At 46.5% G+C, this 19,639-nt stretch overlaps 2 protein-coding genes across 2 annotated transcripts; both read right to left on the bottom strand.

Annotated features, from left to right (window-relative positions):
- Positions 1–485: 485 nt before the first annotated feature.
- LOC130266454 (serine/threonine-protein kinase PAK 1-like) lies at positions 486–8,030 on the bottom strand. The gene is given in 7 exon segments (XM_056515721.1): positions 486–695; positions 2,526–2,722; positions 3,173–3,272; positions 4,107–4,203; positions 4,205–4,216; positions 4,901–5,013; positions 7,944–8,030. Coding segments are annotated over 7 exon segments (816 nt in total).
- Positions 8,031–8,959: 929 nt separating this feature from the next.
- Positions 8,960–19,357, bottom strand: LOC130266453 (protein phosphatase 1 regulatory subunit 15A-like). The gene is made up of 6 exons (XM_056515720.1): positions 19,349–19,357; positions 18,416–18,538; positions 16,545–16,667; positions 14,676–14,798; positions 12,812–12,934; positions 8,960–9,121 (listed from the first exon to the last, which is right to left on the bottom strand). Exons 1-6 carry the CDS (start codon positions 19,355–19,357, stop codon positions 8,960–8,962), a joined length of 663 nt encoding a protein of 220 aa, XP_056371695.1.
- Positions 19,358–19,639: the final 282 nt, after the last annotated feature.

Raw genomic sequence — 19,639 nt, 5'->3', positions numbered from 1 at the left:
AAACAGTCAGAGGACAGAGCACCTCTCCTCTGAGGACAGGCTGAGAGACCTGGAGTTATCCAGCCTGGAGAAAAATAGACCCCAGGAAGGCATTACTGCCACTTTCCAAAACTTCAGTGTGGCTTCTGAGGGAGTGACACCTTTTTTAACATGTCCAGTTACAAGAAGATGTGGGGTAATATTTTTAAACAAAAAAGGGGATCAAGTTAGAGTAGGTCTAAGGAAGAACTTGTTTACTAGGAGCATGGTGCAACACTGGCACAAGTTGCCCCAAGAGTTGGTAGGTGCCCCATCCCTGGAATGTTCCCAGATCAGGTAGGACAGGGCTCTGAGCAACCTGATCTCTAATTTAAAGATTTCCCAGCTCATTGCAGGCTGTTTGGACCAGATGACCTTCACAGCTCCCTGCCAGCCCCATCCAGTCTAGGATTCCTTACCCTTTTCACTTGAACAGCATCAAGATTGGAGGTGGGGAGGAGGAGGGCTCATCTGGACTTCAGTGGAGGAGGAGCCCATCCCTGGGACACTGTTTCAGCTGCAGCCCCTTTGCATTTTACCTGCAGGAGCTCTTTGGCAGACCAGCGCTGTGCCTCGTCTGTCTCCAGGCAGCAGCTCAGGAAGTCCTGCAGCCGAGGTGAGAAGAGGTTGGGCTGCCGCAGCTTTGGGGTCCCTCCTGTGCCTGTCAGGAGTTGAGCCTGGAGAAAAAGGAAACACGAGGCTCCACCTGCTTCTTTCCCATCTGTAACTGCTCTTCCAGATCCCGTTTAACCTCCTCTCTGTACTGGCAGTTTCTGCCCTGGCAGAGAGGCAGAGATGACTTTCCTGTACCAACACAACACCCAAACCCCAAAGCAGCCACAGCTTTTTCAACATCCAGGGGATCTTGCCTTGTCAGCTGATTTCATTGACTGGCCTAGTTAGTGGGAACTACATCAGTAAAAACATGATGAGGGTTTGCACCAGCTTAACAGGCTATTTGGAAGAGGGTCTTTGCTATATTAACTAACTCTATTTCCAAAAATTATTACATGAAAGGCATCTCTGCAGTGATTGTTGATCCCTTAAGCACAGTTGCCATAAACCAAAACTCATCAAGCTTTTTGTCCTGTTGCAGTAAACAATGGGAATTGGAAGAAATAAAGGAAATCCACCAGGTATTCCTCAGATAAGGAAACAAACCTTTGGAATCTCATATTCAACACAGACACATTAAGATGCATGCACAAATGCACTGGAAGGAAAATGCCTGTTTGGGCACACAAACAGGAAACATCTGCAGCTCTGTTTCCCAGCAGGCTGCAAGTTTCAGCCTCTGGCAAAAAGAAATCTTTTCATGGGCAAATGGGGAAAAAGGAGAAGTGCTATCCCTATGGCAACCCTCTGCTCATTTGGATACTCCAGTCAATGCATTAATGGTGTGCCATTGCAGAAACTGCCGGGCAAGAAATGGGAGGTTTTGGAAGGTTCTCCATGACATCAGGCTCTGGCTTGGTCTCCATAAAAATGTCCATCACAATCGTAACAGCTCAGTGCTGGTAGCACTGACATAGAGGGTGACCAAAGACACTTTGTTATTATCCTCTTGAACCCAGAGGAAAATTTCCAAGCCTAAAACAGCAAACACACTCCACTTGAGTAAAAATAATTATGGCAGCTTTCTTTCCTTCTCCCGCACCGCCAGAGGTCACAAAGGGGGTTTTATCCTGTCCCTCTGCAGCTGAGCTCAGCCACTGGACATGTTGAGGAGCTGAAATCCTCACTGTCATTAGAACTGTGCAAGCCAGGGATGGCTCAGCTCCTGCAGTAAAGGAACACAGCACTGGCATCCACCACACCCCTTGGATTCCAGCCACAGGCACCTGACTGCAGCTCATCAGCTTGGTAAAGTACCAAGAAACAGCCAAGGGTTTGGTGTGCAATTCTAGCTGCAGTCGGAGAAAAACACATCTTAAGCTTATCCAGGCAAACCAAGGATATGACAGAACAATGAACAGATTGTTTGAAAGACTGAAAGTTTCAAAGACACACAGGAAAATATGCTGCAATATGCAGGAAAATTGATGTGCTGTGGTTAGAAAAGGAAAAAGCAAGCTGAGCTGCTTGGGCACTGCTTTGGTGGTTGTTTTTATCTATTTTTCTTTTTCCTTTTTCTTACTTTTTGTATAAAATTGCACCTCAGAAGATTCAACCTCCATTTTGAAGGAGATTTATCACATATCTAACCATTTCACTGAAAAATACCTTTCCTTCAGAAACAGAGCTCCAACAGTGTTCAAAAAGCACATGAGAAATGTCAGGCATGGCTGCAGCCAAAACGGCAGGTTGCTGAACTGCTTACCTGCCACTTCCCTTATGAAGCAGCCAAAACTGAAGCAGATGCTGATGTGCTGAAATGCAGGGATGTTTTTGGAAGGGAACCTTGGTGGAAGTGGTGCCAGCAGATGGCAATGGGATTTTATCCAGTGGCACACAGAACATGGCACAGGTGAGAAAGACAGTGGCATCACTAAGTATTTGCTTCTTACCCAGACAGAAGTTTCATTCCAGTAAGGAACTTCTTGTTCCACCATTTCAATGCCCACAATTCCAAGAGACCATATGTCCAATTTGGGGCCATATGGTTGACCTGCCATGACTTCAGGTGCCATCCACCCAGAAGTGACAGCCACTGAGCTCTGTCTACTCTCTTCAGGGGTGAGTTGAGCAAATAGGTCAAAATCAGCTGTGGAGAAAACAACACACCATGAAAGCCAGCTCAGATTAGGAAACCAGGCAAAAGAATTCCCCACTCTCACTCGAAGAATGTGCTCTTGATGAATCTCCTGGAGAACTGTCCATGCTCAGTTTCCTTAGGGCTTTAGCCAAGGAAGTAAGGAATAGGCCACTTCCAGAAAAACCCAGGTTTTTAAACAAGCTCACATCAGTGGCCTTTATTCCCCTGAAGCTTTAGATTGTATCTCCCTCCCTCTGGAAGGGACACACACAGACCAACACCACTCTTGACTGCTTGTGGTTCCTCATCATACCTCTGTGCACATTGCAACTGTGCCCACAGTCCACAGCAGGAGCCCCTGCACTCCCACCAGCACCATTTCTGGGCAGCTGGCACTCACTCAAAGCAACCCCACACCCCACATCCCTGGAACACTGCCCTGACCAAGGATACACTGACCCAGCTTGACAGAGCCATCAGTTCTGAGAAGGATGTTGCTGCTTTTCACATTTTGATGGATCACATGATTTACATGAAGAAAATCCAGTCCTTGTAGGCACTGGGAAAGAAAACAGAAACAGGAAGGCAAAAATCAGTGATGTGAGTTCATCACATAGGAAAGGAAACAGCTCTAAATGATTCCCTTTCCAAGGGAATGGGGAGGAATGGCAGAACACAGAGCCATTGACAGGAAGAGCTTGCTGTCCCAACAGAGCAGGACCTTTCTAAGGAAAGGTATGTCAGCTTCTGAAAGAGCAACAGCAGCTGCTGTTGTAGGCTGTCCCCTGCAAACCAGGCAGAATGACTGCTGCTGCAGTGGATGTGTTCTCCATGCAGAGGACAAACAAGGGTATGCCAAGAAAGAAAATGTTCCTCCCTTTGCTGTGAAGTGGATTGCTTTGGGGTGGGAGGCTACATGACAAAGATTTTACTGTTGGCCTCAGCATAGACTTGGAAGCATCACATTAGTCACCTTTCAGAAGCAAACATTATTTTGGGTGCACTATTATCCTTTTTGAGACCTGTGAGAAACGAGTCTCTCTTTTTTCTTTGCTATTCATTTCAAGTCCTGCCACCAGCACCTTTTCTTTTACAGGCAAGGAATGCAGTGCAGACAGGCTCCAGGTAAACATTTAGAGAGGCAGGATGGAGAACAGCAAATGCAAATACAAGAGACAGAGTGAGTATACAACAGCAGGAGATCAGAGTGTAGGAATAGAGTAGAGTGAATTCTGGGGCACTGGCAGACAATTCACATGAGATGCTTTTACTTTCCCACAGCGTACCAGTAACACAGAAACAAAGCTTGGCACATGAAATCTCTCCAGTTCTGAGCCTCAGTTTCCCAGACAATCCTGCCCAAGCCCTCGGAAGCACAGGTGGGATCCCTGACCTGCAGACTGACAGCTGCCATCTCATCTTCAGACAGATAGGTCTGGCTGATGACATCCCTCAGAGTGCCTCCATCCATGTACTCTATAACCAGCCAGATCCACAAGGTAGCTGAAAGAAGGAAACAAAAGTGTGGATATGAATGTGCACTGCAACGTTGCTGTTTGGAAAAGACAAGGGTTGATTCTTGTTTCCGGGTCCCTTTCTGACAAGGACAGATTAAAAGGAATAGACATTCCCTCTAGGCTGTGCAGTGTTTTCAGTGTGTGCTGTCTCAAGGAGAATGACACATCTGTGAAAAACAGATGTGTAAGATGGCCAGCAAGAAAAAAATGCCGTTTAGTAACAGATCAAAAACCTATCACACCGTGTGTTTCTGGAAAAAAAGCACCTAGTGTCCCTGACATGCACAGCAATGGAAAAGACGAGACACAATCCAAGGGAAATCCTTGCTAGTTTATCCACATGTAGGAAGACACTTGAAATAAATCAAGCCCCAAAACAACGAGGTGGCATTGAACTTAGAGGCCATTGATTGCAGAATCAGCCATGAACCAAACTAATTGATTTATTAAGATACAGTTGATCCAGGTTTTTGAACAGTTTTCAAACTACATGTGCCAGGGAAGACTCATGCAGACAAGATGCACTCTCTTCCCATCCACTGAGAATGAGCAGAACAATAATAATTTACTAATAATTACCAGCTCTTTTTCTGCCAGTGACCAAGGTTTTTACCTTGCATATTTGCAGTGTGTAAACAAAGAGTCATGGGACAAAAGCACAACAACTCACCAGTCAAAACAGTTGACCAGGTTGGGACTCCTATTCTTCCTCATGACCATGAGTTCATTGACTTTTAGTTCCTCCATCCTCAGTCCATGGAGGTTTATTTTCTTTATGGCCACCTAAAATGACACTGAAACTCAGTAACTTGAAAAGTTTGAGGCAGGAGACCACAGCGTGCACATGGAGTGAGTGAATTTGCAGTGACACAGCTGAGCTGAGCCAAAGTGCCTTGTGATTAGACATTGGAGTAATTAGGAACTGACATTCCAACATCCCATTTCTCTGCTCTCTTAAACACCAGTTTCAGGACACGTGGCCACTGACATTTTGCTTTGTCCACTTGGTAACAAAGATGTCTCAACTATAACCCACAAAGCTCTGACCACACTCTCTGCTGCTCTGTCTGGGATTCAGAAGTAATCCATGCCTTGGGACTCAGTGGATACTTCCTGGACTATAAGCAGGGCTTAGGGCTTTTAGGGATGTCTTGCAAATCTCTCCCTACATGCAGTTCCCAAGTGCAGCACTGCAGGTGGCTAAGGAACTACCAGGAACACTCAGAAGTATTTGCTGGCAGCCAGAAATTATAACACAGCTATGGAGCTGTAGCCTCAAAGAGCAGTGAGATGCTCTAAGGCACCACCTTTGTTTCAGCAAACGAGAGCGAGTGAGCGCGTCCTTCTCTCAAAGGAACCGCTGCCCTCCTCGCCTTCCTTCTGGCAGCTGAGAAGGACAAAGACTATCCCAAGTGCAATTTGCAGGATGGCACCAGTCTCTGCTTCTTGTGCCTTTACTGCAGAGCTCTACCCAAAGCTCCAGCCACAGCTCACACCAGAGGGGAAAGCCCTCAAGAGCTACAGAGTCCTCAGGGGCTGTTGACATTTACCTCTCTTCTTCCGGCAGTGTCGAATGCTCTACAAACCTCTCCAAAAGCCCTACAAACAAAACAAAGCAAAGAAATAAGAAGCCATTTAGAATTTGGAGTGAAAGCCAGCCCAGACATGAGATCTCTCCCATAAGTGCCTAAAACCTGCAGGTTGCAGGAGGGATCTGCCAGAAGGCTGATGATGCATTTTCCTCTCAAGTGCATGGACACTGGGCCTGTTCCTGGAGTGTTGGGGTTTACTGCCTCAGCTCAAAAGAGAGCTCATTCTTTGATCTCAGCTTGAAGGCTCTAAACTGTGCAGTTCTTATCCTAACCATGGAGTATTTCCTTCAACAAACTCTTGGAAAGAAATGTTCCTGAGAACTGTTATCTCACAGCTATCATAGCAGGTAGGTTGCTCTTTCAGGCAAGCAAGATTCTTCTCCTTTCATTAGTGTGACTCTATGATTTGGAGATGTTAAAAAATGCTAAGGAAATTAACACAGAGCTGTCCCACACTTGAGAGACAACGAGATCTTCCAGGTCCTATTCCTTGCTGCAGGCAAGACCTTGGAAGCATGGAGATGTCTTTGACAATGTCTTCTGGCCACGCTCACAAATTCTGACCAGTAGTGAGAACTGGGATAATCTAACTCCAGTGTCTGAATATGTCTTCAGTTTGTCTGACTTCACACTTGACAGACATTCTACCAGCAAATTCCCTGGCCCATGGTTGTGTAGAAGAAACTGTGGTTGGACTCACCTGCTGCCAATATTTTCCAGTTCAGTGTATTTTATCATAGGTTTTTTCATGTTCACTGTTTTCCCTGAGGAAACAAAATGCAAGATGCTGACTTTATAGCAGAGATTTATCTTCTTTCCAGAAGATAAAAAAGACAGCCCCACTGGCTGGGTGTCTAAACCCTTTGTGGTTGGCTGGGTAACAACAACAACAACCAGACAGACAGCTCTGCAGCACACAGAGTAATTTTCTACAGCAGCTCCTGTGGGGCGTCCTAAATGTTTCTGTGATTCCAAATGGAGGAGGAACATTTGGTACAGCTATGCTGACACATGCACACAACACACTGTTCCTCAGACAAGAGATACACAAGACCTACTCAGTAGCTCCAAGTACTCCTCCTCAGTCTCCTGTTGCTGAGCAGCAGCCAGGTCAGTGCTGGAGATGAACAAACTGCCCAGGGTCCTCTTCTCAGGCTGGGGAAAAAAGGCTCCTTTAGACAATGCTGCTGCTGCAGCAGGTTCAGTAACAGAGCCTGTGTAGATCTTAGTAAAAACTTTGTGTCAGAAAGATGGCTGGAAGAGATTACTTTGAGATCTCTTTCCAAATGCAAGCCCTTAGGAAGATGTGGTCAGCCACATGCAGAGCTCTTAAAATGAATTATTTGGATGTCCACTTCTCAAACTGGATGGATGAAAACCAAAGGCTGGTTTTACTCGAGTTCATGGCCAGATTCATGTTCCATTTTAATGGATTTCCTGAAGGATGACTGCCACAATGACCATTCCACTTCCTCCCCAAGGATTCCTTTCTCCCTCCAGGGGTGGCAGACACACTTTTTCAAATGTTCTACCTCCACCCACGGAGATCTCTTTTCTTGCACCATCTTCAGGATGTGACCAACCTGCAGCATGTCCAATTGGGATCGCTCCCATGCCTCATGCCTACTACTGGGCTTTTTGTTTCCAGTCTTTTGCCGAAAGCCTTTGCAGGCTGGCAGGTGAGATGTCAACACTTCCACCTCAAGTCAAACAGAACAAAGCAGTCAGAGACTACAATTTGTCCCTGTTGGCCAAGAGTCTCGACTGTGAGGAAAGGCAGAGAACAGGTTTACAAGGGCTACAGACAGCTTGTTTCAATCCTCCATCTGGGTCACCATGTCCCACTATAAAATACCTCAAGTAACAAGGAGAGCAGTAACAGGCCAGCAGGAATCAATTTGAATGACTGCTGGCCAAAAGGCCAAAGGACAGCCTCACTGTGCAGGGATAACATTTGAGATTCAGCACTCCAGGAAATTCCTTCAGAGTGGCTGTGATAGATCCTGCAGCAGGATGGCACTCAGAGGCATCACCCCAACCCCTGCTGCTCTACAGTGGAAAGGCAAGAAGGGCAGAAAGCATCAGTTTGGTGACTGCACTGGCTATTGTTGTTTCACTCACTTGCTTTTCTACAGCCTGAAGCAGAGGATCACATTTCTCTCTGATAATTTTTATTTCTTCCTCCAGCCTCTTCTCCTTTTCCTTCATCGTAGCCTCAGTTTCCTGCAGTTCTGCATCCAGCTGGTCCTTGAGGTTCTGCAAAAAACCAAAGAGATGTTTCTTAAATCTAGTGTCTGCCACTCTTGCACCCACCTGCTTCTGTTGATCGCCTCTCTGTGGATGGAGATGCATCTCCTCATTGCCTCTCATGCCCTCCTTGTGCTTTCTCTTCACTGCCATGATGGGAATCCGAGCTTCGGGTAGCTCTGCTTGTGGCTCTGCCTTGATGTTCTGTACATACAAATGCAGAGCAAGTCACAGGGAGCTGCCACCAAGTTCAGATTTTTCCTCTTTCAGCCTCAAAATCAAATTCATTCTGCCACTCTTTTTGCTTCCCTACCCACCTCTGCTTCCATTGTGACCCTCTTGTCCCAGAGCTGATCTCTGCAGATTACAAGGCTCTGTGCTTTCAGTGCCTCTGGGACTCGTGGCCTCAGTCCCAAGAGCTCTGTTGTATGCCCCTGTTCCTGCCGTTCACTCTGTCACCTGGTGAGCCAGGCTTACCTGGCCATTCTCTTGTTGTTCTTCCACCTGCTGCCTTGTTGCCATTTGATTAAATAAACCGTATTAAGATAGTAGTAAACCTTAATAGTTGACATTAGTTGACATTAGTAGTAGTTATGCTAAGGCTTGATAGGCCGCATTTAACCTGTAGATGAACTTTTATAGCCAATTTCGTAATGTAAGCAGTGTAGTTAAGAAATAATTACTTATCTTAAGGAGTGTATCCATTTATCTAGAGAATGTACCTTTTGGCAGAAATTTAAATGTCAGAAAGATTATGGTACCAGGTATCGAGAATGAAGCAAGAATTTGTTACGATGAAGAAATCATGTAAAGAAACATATAAAAACCCTGTAAATTTTCTGTGAGATGGGGCTCTGTCTTTGGACGCTAGTCCACAGGCTCCCGGGCCCTCAATAAAGCACCGCATAAACGACTTTGGTTGTTTGTGTTTTCTTCGGATCGGGCAACAGCCTGAGCTGCTCTTCCTGCTCCTGGGCTAGGAACAGCTCTCCCTGAGGCTGGCATGGCACCTCTTCTAAAGCCATCTGCTCATGCTCTTTCTCTAGAAGGGCCTGCACAGAAAGCAAGAGAAGATGGGTTTCAACTTTCCATATGACATTTGTGGGCCAAGTCTCTAAGAGTGATGGGCTCACACATTCCCAAAGCACTGTGCTGCTGCTCTCCTGGGTCATTCTCTGCCCATGGGGAGGCACAGATTCCAAAGTGACACTGGCAGTACAATCGGAGTCCATCTGGGACTGAAGCTCCAATAACCTCTCAGGCAGCTGACAGGGAAGGGGTGGCATTTCTCAAGGCTCTGCTGAGGGCCTCCCTCCACTTCTGCTGTGTCCTCTTTGTCTTTTCATTGTGACTGACACCCAGCCCTGTCCCACAGCTCCACCCTGGCTCTGCAGCTGGCTTCCAGTGTGGGCTCACTCCTTGTGAGAGACACTTCTGGAATTCATGTTCTCTTCAGACCTGCACCACCATTCCTGCCTTTCTGACATCTACACTCTTGTTAGAAATCCTGGCCATTCAGGAGATAAGGATGCATGTAAAGATCCTCTGATGGAGGTCAGAAAGCCTCTAGAGCCACCTCAGTATATGGAGGAGGACCAAGGTGTTTATTCTTCCTCTTTTGTCAGCTGAGAATTCAGACCAGTGGTAACAGAGATGCTCATAACAGCCCAACAACAAATGAACTTAAACACCCCTAGGGATGCCAATGAAGAAAATCATGTATCATGTGTTGTGTGTATGACCAGAGTCACTCATCACCAGCTAAAACATGGAATTGTTCCACATTACTGGGACAGGGAGAAATTTAAATAAACTGGGGGCTTTAGGGCAGAAGAGGCTGGAGGAGGAAAACACCCATGAGGGGAAAATCAACCATTTCCGGAGGGAAAACATCTCTGCCTGCTCAGGATCAGTTGACAGAACGTGTCTGTCCTCGTCTCTTGAAGGGATGCCTTTAGGTGAGTTTTGCACCTCCAACTCTCTCTGACCAGAGCCGGGAGGAATCAATTATGTAAATGTTACATCAATAGATAGATACATGACACACAGATACATGACACATAGATAAATAGATAAATAGATACATAGATACATACATGACACAGAGATACATAGATACATATAAACATAGAAAGATACATAGATAGAGCTCACATATAATTTCTCTCACTCTACTTTCTGTTCCTACACACATCACCACTCGGCAGCCAATGTCCCTATCAATAGCAATCCTGAACGTGCTCTCCTGTGGCATCAATAAACCCCACTTTTGGGGAATCTGGAGCATGTAGGTCCTTATGGAATGAGATCAGACCCAGAGCACTGCTCTGGGAACTGAACTCTTTGTGCATCTGTGCTCAGACAAGTTCTCTTGGTCACAACCGCACTGACAGTGGTAAAGTGGCTGTAATCAGAAAGGAAGCCCAGCCCCTCCCAGCTCCTCTGATCTGAGAGGACCAGCTGGAATTCAAGAATGTTGGTTTCCTGCTCAACTCGCAAATGCAATTCAGATTGTAATATTGGACAATTGTTGATCCTCAAGGCTGCCAAAAAGTAAGGGCTCTGTAAACCAGAAAGTGATGTGCAAGGTCATACAGCCTGGCATCAGAACAGCTCCTTCTGCACTAATATCACTGAACCAAAAAATGTCTTCGTGTGCAAAAAAATGTTGAGCAAAATCACCTTTGCTTGCTAGAGGAAGAAAATAATCAAGACATCTGGTCCCAGCAGAAAAACAACCCAACAAACAAAACGATCAAAGTGCTACCTACTCTAGTTTCTAAAGCATCTGGATGCAGTGACGGGATGCTTGGCATGGGAAAGGCCCTGGTGGGGAGCATGTCATGTAGGCATTTCTGGAAGTATGCCTAGAAGGTCCCCCGACTAAAGCTCCTGAAGCACATCCTCACTGGGTTTGTGCTCCCACCCATTCCCAGCTCCCTTGCCCTTCGCTGGACACACTCCAGCCCCTCAATGTCTTTCTACTCCAGAGGGGCCCACAACTGGACACAGCACTCGAGCAGCGGCCGCAGCGGTGCCCAGCACAGGGCACAGCTCACTGCCCTGCTCCTGCTGCCCCACTATTGCTGACACACCAGGATGCCCTTGGCCTTCTTGGACACCTGGGCACACGCTGCCTCGTGTTCAGCTGCTGTTGACCAGCACCCCTGGCTCCTTTTCTTCCCGGTAGCACCGCAGGCACGAAGTTGCACATTTGACTTAGAATAAATCATTGAAAATTACACTATGTCTTTCCTCTTCTTAGCAACACAAAACAGCAGTCCAAGTCTTTCAGCTTTTCCCCCTCTCCAGGCTGCAATGGTGTTGGGGGTTGAGTGTTTTCTATTACTGTGTTAATTTAAAGAATTTTTCTCATTATCATGCCAATAGATCTGGCCGGGTTACCCACAGGGCCTTTGAGGACACCAGACAAAAGGGGTAGGTGGAAGCTGAGCTTCCATAGGGGCCTTGTGTTTCCGGTGAGCCCGGAGGAGGACCCGCCATCTCCAGCCACACAGCTGAACGCAGGAGAGCCAGATAGTCTGTGATCAGCTGCCCTGTATCTGCCCCGTTCCAGCCTCCTGCCTCTGCGGACACAACCAATCACCCGGACACAAATGGTGAGCGAGGAGCTGCCCGCTCCAGCCATTCCCACCCGAGACCGGCGTGGCCGCTGCCGCCCCTCCTGCCCCTGCTCCCGCCTGCTCTCTGCAGCTGCCGGGTTCTGTTCTGTCTGCAGCACCGGGACCGAGGGCAGAGAGTGTATGCCTGCAGCTAAAGAAAGGACTGGAACCGAGTAATCTGTTCTGTTTTGTTGGTAATTTTAACAACTGCTGTTGTTTCTGCTTGTACAGTTAGATATATTAGTAAAAGAGCTGTTATTCCTACCCCCTTATATCTGCCTCAGAGTCCTTGATTCAAACAATTATAATGCTTGGGGGGAGTGCAATTAAAGTCTCTATTTCAAAGGAAAACTTCTGTCTTTATCAGCAGACAACTGTCCTTCAAACCAGGACAAATGGCCTTTTCAACCGGAGTTATCAAGGCAAACCACACAATAGAAAGTGACTAGAGACACATGCATCCTCTGGGTTTTGCCTCAGAAATGGGTTCAGAACTATGCAGTTTTTGTCATTTGGCACACAGGACATTCCTAGGCCTACAGGGATTCATGGACAACACAATAATCTCTTTGCAGCTTATCAAAACACAGGTGTACTCAGACTGCACTCTGCTACTGACCACTCTGCCTGAAGAGCAAAAATAATGACCTGGCAATAAAAAAAAAAAAATCCCTGGCTTCAAGCTGCAAGTACACAATGTGTCTCTGAAATACTCCAAGAAGCTCAAAAGGACAAAGCATCCCAAAGAACCTGTGTGATCAGATCAACTGTTTTGTGCCTATAGCTCCTTGGCCAATCTGTGAAGTGGGACAGGTCTCTCCAGACCACAGTGTCCCCTATGTATCCAAGAAGGCTGAGCTCCAGGTTTTTGACATGATCCCTACTGGGGCTGGGGAGCCTTCACAATTAATGTTGCTCCTTCCAGAATCCCAGCAACCTGGGGCCAAATCATGCCAGATCAAAGCAATTATCAAGCTCTCACAGGCTGGGGGGAATAGCTATGTCCTGACAGAACCCCAGCACTCTGCATCCTCAGCCACCAATAGCAAGTGCTGGCTGCTCAGGAACTTGCAGCTCTGTCTTGTACTACAGACAGCACCAGCAAGGACTGGCACTTACTGCCTCAGAATATTCAGACTGTGGTGTGACCACAGCTGAAGACTTGCGCTCAATTTCCTCCTCCTTTGCCTCTTCCCCAGGAGCTGAGGGAGTCAGTGGATAGTCTGCTGTTGGTTCTGGACTCTGTGGACAGAGAGAAGCATGACAAAGAGGCCATTACCCATCATGTATACCCTTATTTCTATTCAGCTCTACAACCTGCTCTATTAAGGAAATATCATAAACTGTTACAGCAATGGGATTCTAAGTCACTCTGACAAAATTATATTAGTTGATCCAAAAGAACTGCATGTGGCTTCGAATTCAACATTCCACCCTGGCTACTACCAGCAAGCAACCTTCTCTCTGAAAACAGAGCTCTGATTTCTTTAAAGCCTCGAAATGGAAAATCAGGGAATACCCATCTGTGGCTGATGCTGACGTGGAAAAATGAAACTCTATTAGAGTCTCATAATAGGCTGAAAAAGAAAATCTTGAGGAAAAGCACCTTTGCTAGCTGCATAAAGAGAAAATGAGCATGGCTTCTCCTCCTGGCAAACAAACAACCCAACAATCCAAAGGTTAAAAGAGTCATCTACTCCAGTGTCTAAAACATCTGGATGCAGTGAGGGGATTCTTGGCATGGGAACGGCCCTCGTGGTGTGGACTGTCATTTAGGCATTTATGGACGTGTGCCTGGATGGCCCATCATGAGCCTCCCTTTCCCCCAGATTAAGACTCTCTCAGTACATCTACACTGGTGTGCACTCCCACCCCTTCCCAGCTCCGTTGCCTTTCTCCAGACACGCTCCAGCCCCTCAATGTCTTTATGCTCCAGAAGGGGCCCAGAACTGGACACAGCACTCGTCTTGAGGGCCACAGAAGTGGCCAGCACAGGGCACAGCTCACTGCCCTGCTCCTGCTGCCCCACTATTGCTAACACAGGACTGAATGCCCTTGACTTCTTGGCTATCTGGAGACACACTGACTCATGTTTAGCTGCTGTTGACCGGGACACTATGCTGCTTTTGCCCAAGTTAACATTTGACTTAGAATACATTATCAGGAATCCCAAGATGCCTTTCCATTACTTAGCAAAATGAAACAGCAGTCCAAGTCTTTCTGGTTTTTCCCCTCTCCTACCTACAATGACAATTGTGAATTGAGTTATCTAGTCTGACCACGCAATAGGAAGTTCAAGAGACACATGTAGCATCTGGGTTTTGCCTCAGGAATGGGTCCAGAACTATGCCAATTTTGTCATTTGGCACACAGGACATCCCTAGGCCCACAGTGATTCATGGACAACACAATCATCTCTTTACAGTTTATGAAAACACAGGTGCACTCAGACAGCACTATGGTACTGACTGCTCTGCCTAAAGAGGTAAAAGAACAACCTGGCAAGAAAGGCACCAAATATCTCACTTCAAGCTGCAAATCCACTATGTGTCTCTGAAATACAAACATGTAAGCACAGCCAAGGAGCTTATGGGGACAAATCACCCCAAAGAGTCTGTGTGGCCAGATCAACCATTTTTGTGCCTGTAGCTCCTTAGCCAGTCTGTGGAGTGGGACAGGCTTCTCCAGACCATTGTGTCACCTATGTATCCAACAAGGCTGATTCCAGGTCTTTGACATGATCCCTCCTGGGGCTGGGGAGGCTGCACTTTTAATGTTGCTCCCCCCAGAAGCCCAGCAACCTGAGACCACATCATACCATATCAAAGCTCATTATCAAGCTCCCACAGACTGGCGGGAATTGCGAGGTCCTGAAGGACTCCAGCACTCAGCATCCTCAGCCACCAAAAGCAAGTACTGGCTGCTCAAGATCTTGCAGCTCTGTCTTGTACTACAGACAGTGTCAGCAAGGACTGGCACTCACCGCCTTGGAATATTCAGACTGTGGTGTCTCCACAGCTGAAGACTTGCGCTCAATTTCCTCCTCTTTGGCCTCTTCTCCAGGAGCTGAGGGACTCAGTGGATAGTCTGCTGTTGGTTCTGGACTCTGTTGACCAAGAGAAGCATGACGAAGAGGCCATTACCAATCATGTATACCCTTTTTTACTATACAGCTCTACAACCTGATCTAGTAAGACAAAATCATAAACTGTCACAGCAATGGGATTATAAGTCAAGTCACTCTGACAAAATTATGAGGGCTGATTTAACAGAACTGCATGTGGCTTCGAATTCAACATTCCAACCTGGCTACTACCAGTAAGCAACCTTCTCTCTGAAAACAGAGCTCAGTTTTTTTTAAAGCTCTGAAATGGAATATTAGGGAACAACCATCTGTGGCTGATGCAGACGTTGAAAAATTAAACTCTATTAGAGTCTCATAATAGGCCAGAAAAGAAAATCTTGAGCCAAAGCACCTTTGCTTGCTGCATGAACAGAAAATGAGCATGGATTCTCCCCCTGGCAAACAAACAACCCAACAATCCAAAGGATAAAAGTGTCACCTATTCCGGTGACTAAATCATCTAGATGCAGTTAGGCAATGCTTGGCATGGAAAAGGCCCTTGTGGGGAGGACTGTCATGTAGGCATTTATGGAAGTGTGCCTGGATGGTCCATCACGAGCCTCTCTTTCCCCAGGTAAAAGCTCTCTGAGCTCAACGATACCGGGACTATGCTCCCATATCTCCACAGCTCCCTTGCCCTTCTCCAGACAAGCTCCAGCCCCTCCATGTTTTTCTGCTCCAAAGGGCCCAGAACTGGACACAGCACTCGAGCAGCGGCTGCAGTGGTGCCCAGCACAGGGCACAGTTCACTGCCCTGCTCCTGCTGCCCCACTATTGCTGACACACGCCAGGATGCCCTTGGCCTTCTTGGCCCCCTGGGCACACGCTGCCTCAGGTTCAGCTGCTGTTAACCGGGACACCTTGCTGCTTTTGCCCAAGTTAACATTTGACTTAAAACACAGCATTGAGAATTCCTCAATGTCTTTTGCCTTCTTAGTAATACAAGAAATCAGTCCAAGTCCTGCAGCTTTTTCCCCTCTCCAGACTACAATGGCATTTTCAAACGAAGTTATCAAGTCCGACCACACAATAGAAAATGCCAAGAGACACATGTAGCCTCTGGGTTTTCCCTCAGAAATGGGCCCAGAACTATGCAGTTTTCGTCATTTGGCACACAGGACATCCCTAGGCCCACAGGGATTCATGGACAGCACAATCATCTCTTTGCAGCTTATCAAAACACAGGTGCACTCAGACTGCACTCTGCTATGTATCGCTCTGTTCCAAGAGCAAAAAAGAATGACCTAGCAATAAAGACACCAAATCCCTGACTTTAATTGCAAGTCCACAATGTGTCTCTGAAATACTCCACGGTAAACATACCCAAGAATCTTGAGAGGACAGAGCACCCCAAAAAACCTGGGTGGTGAGATCAAGATTTTGTGTGCCTGTCGCTCCTTGGCTAGACTGTGAAATGGAACAGGTCTTTCCAGATCACAGTGACCTCTATGTAGAAAATAAGGCTGAGCTCCAGGTCTTTGACATGATCCCTCCTGGGGCTTGGTGTACTTCATGCTTTATGCTGGTCTCTATAAGAAGCCCAAGAACATGGGACCAATCATGCCAAATGAAACACATTATCAAGCTTTCCCAGGGTGGAGGGAATTGGTACATCCTGAAGGATTCCAGCACTCAGCATCCTCAGCCACCAATAGCAAGTGCTGACTACTCAAAATCTTGCAGCTCTGTCTTGTACTACAGACAGTGTCAACAAGGACTGGCACTTACCGCCTCAGAGTATTCAGACTGTGGTGTCTCCACAGCTGAAGACTTGTGCTCAATTTCCTCCTCTTTGGCCTCTTCTCCCGGAGCTGAGGGAGTCAGCGGATAGTGTTCTGTTGGTTCTGGACTCTGTGGACAGAGAGAAGCATGACAAAGAGGTCATTACTTATGTATACCCTTTTTTATATTCTGCTCTACAACCTGCTCTACTATGGAAAATTCATAAACGGTCACAGCAAGGGGATTCTATGTCACTCCGACTGAATTATGAGGGCTGATTCAACAGAACTGCATGTGGTTCTGAATTCAACATTCTAACCTGGCTACTATCAGCAAGCAACCTTCTCTCAGAAAACTGAGCTCTGAGTTCTTTAAAACTGTGAAATGGAAAATCAGGGAAAAGCCAGCTGTGGCTTCTGCAGATGTGGAAAAATAAAACTCTATTAGAGGCATATAATATGCTGGAAAATGAAATCTTGAGCCAAAGCAACCTTGCTTGCTTCATAAAGAAAAAAAGAACATGACTTCTCCACCTGGCAAACCAACAACCCGATAAATAGAAATGATCAAATGTCACCTAATCCAGCAACTAAAGCATCTAGATGCAGTGAGGGAATGCTTGGCATGGAAACGGCCCTAGTGTGGACGACTGTCATGTAGGCATTTTTGGAAGTGTGCCTGGATGGTCCATCATGGGCTTCCATTTCGACAGGTAAAAGCTCCCTGAGCTCAACCAAATCAGGCGTGTGCTCCCAGCCATTCCCAGCTCCCTTGCCCTTCTCCAAACATGCTCCAGCCCCTCCATGTTTTTCTGCTCCAAAGGGCCCAGAACTGGACACAGCACTCGAGCAGCGGCTGCAGCGGTGCCCAGCACAGGGCACAGTTCACTGCCCTGCTCCTGCTGCCCCACTATTGCTGACACACGCCAGGATGCCCTTGGCCTTCTTGGCCCCCTGGGCACACGCTGCCTCAGGTTCAGCTGCTGTTAACCAGCAACCCTGGCTCCTTTTGCCCAAGTTAACATTTGACTTAAAATAAAGCATTGAGAATACCACGATGCCTTTTCTGTGCTTAGCAACACAAGAAATCAGTCCAAATCTATCATCTTTTCCTCCTCTCCAGGTTCCAATGGCATTATCAAATGGAGTTATCAAGGCAAACCACACAATAGAAAGTGTCAAGAGACACATGTAGCCTCTGGGTTTTGCCTCAGAAATGGGTTCAGAAAAATGCCAATTTTGTCATTTGGCACACAGGACTTCCATAGGTCCTCAGCTACTTATGGACAACACAATCATCTCTTTGCAGCTTTTCAAAAACACAGGTGCACTCAGACTGCACTCTGCTACTGACCGCTCTGCCTGAAGAGGCAAAAGAACGACCTGGCAAGAAAGGCACCAAATATCTCACTTCAAGCTCTAACTCAACTATGTGTCTCTGAAATACTCCAAGGTAAACACACCCAAGAATCTTGAGAGGACAAAGCAGCCCAAAGTGCCTCTGTGATCTGATCAAACTTTTTTGTGCCTGTCGCTCCTTGGCCACTCTGTGGAGTGGGAGGTCTCTCCAAACAACAGTTTCACCTATGCATCCAATAAGGCTGAGCTCCAGGTCTTTGACATGATCCCTCCTGGGGGCTTGGTATCCTTCATGCTTCATGCTAGCCTCTATAAGAAGCCCAGCAACCTGGGACCAAATCATGCCCAAATGATTTGATCAAAGCAATTATCAAGCTCTCACAGGCTGGGGGGAATCACTAGGTCCTGACAGGACTCCAGCAGTCAGCATCCTCAGCCACCAATAGCAAGTGCTGGCTGCTCAAGATCTTGCAGCTCTGTCTTGTACTACAGACCGCACCAGCAAGGACTGGCACTCACCGCCTTGGAATATTCAGACTGTGGTCTCTCCACAGCTGAAGATTTGCGCTCAATTTCCTCCTCTTTGGCCTCTTCTCCAGGAGCTGAGGGACTCAGTGGATAGTCTGCTGTTGGTTCTGGACTCTGTGGACAGAGAGAAGCATGACAAAGTGGCCATTACTTATCATGTATACCCTTTTTATATTCTGCTCTACGACCTGCTCTACTATGGAAAATTCATAAACGGTCACAGCAATGAGATTCTAAGTCACTCTGACAAAATTATATGGGCTGATTTAACAGAACTGCATGTGGCTTCGAATTCAACATTCCAACCTGGCTATTATCAGCAAGCAACCTTCTCTCTGAAAACTGAGCCCTGATTTCTTTAAAGCCCTGAAATGGAAAATCAGGGAGTTACTAGCTGTGGCTGCTGCAGATGTGAAAAACTAACACACTATCAGAATCTCATAATATGCTGGAAGAGGAAATCTTGAGCCAAAGCACCTTTGCTTGCTGTATAAAGACAAAATGAGCATGGCTTCTCCTCCTGGCAAACCAACAATCCAAGAAACCAAAGGATCAAAATGTTACCTACTGCAGTGTCTAAAGCATCTGGATGCAGTGAGGAGATGCCTGGAATAGAAACAACCCTCGTGGGGAGGACTGTCATGTAAGCATTTATGGAAGTGTTCCTGGATGGTTCATCATGAGCCTCCCTTTCCTCAGGCTAGAGATCCCTACTGGACTTGTGCTCCCACCCTGTCAAGACTTGATTTGGGTTTGCCAGTTCTAATATATTCAATTACTTTTAGAGATAGGATTTAGGAGCAAAAACAAGGCAAGTCTAAAACTTAAAATGGCATAAGAAGAAATTTGTTAATTACACAGCGGAAAAAAAAAAGAATTTCAGAACATTATTTCCAGATCATTTCGTCTTCCCTTCCCGCTCACGTTCCACATTTCTCAACAACAACATACAGGGAACACTTTAGTCAGTTATCCACTTAAAAAATCATTTCAGTTCACTCTAGAGAGAAAAGTTCGTTTTTTGGTTTAGACCTAGGGGATATCTTCACTTTCACATTTTGTGTCTGCCGGTGGAGAAAATTGCAAATTGTGGGACTTCCTCCCATCTTCACAGTCTTCCCAGAGCTGTGTTATAGATTATGCTACACACATGGGGGTATTACTTTTAAAGACAAGCTGCTCAAAGAAAAAATTCTCTTCATCTCTTTTTCTATT

This window comes from Oenanthe melanoleuca, unplaced genomic scaffold (assembly GCF_029582105.1).
Source record: "Oenanthe melanoleuca isolate GR-GAL-2019-014 unplaced genomic scaffold, OMel1.0 S047, whole genome shotgun sequence".
NCBI classification, from domain to species: Eukaryota; Metazoa; Chordata; class Aves; order Passeriformes; family Muscicapidae; genus Oenanthe; species Oenanthe melanoleuca.
The sequence above is the reverse complement of the archived record's forward strand: the minus strand, read 5'-3'. Positions and strand labels throughout refer to the sequence as shown.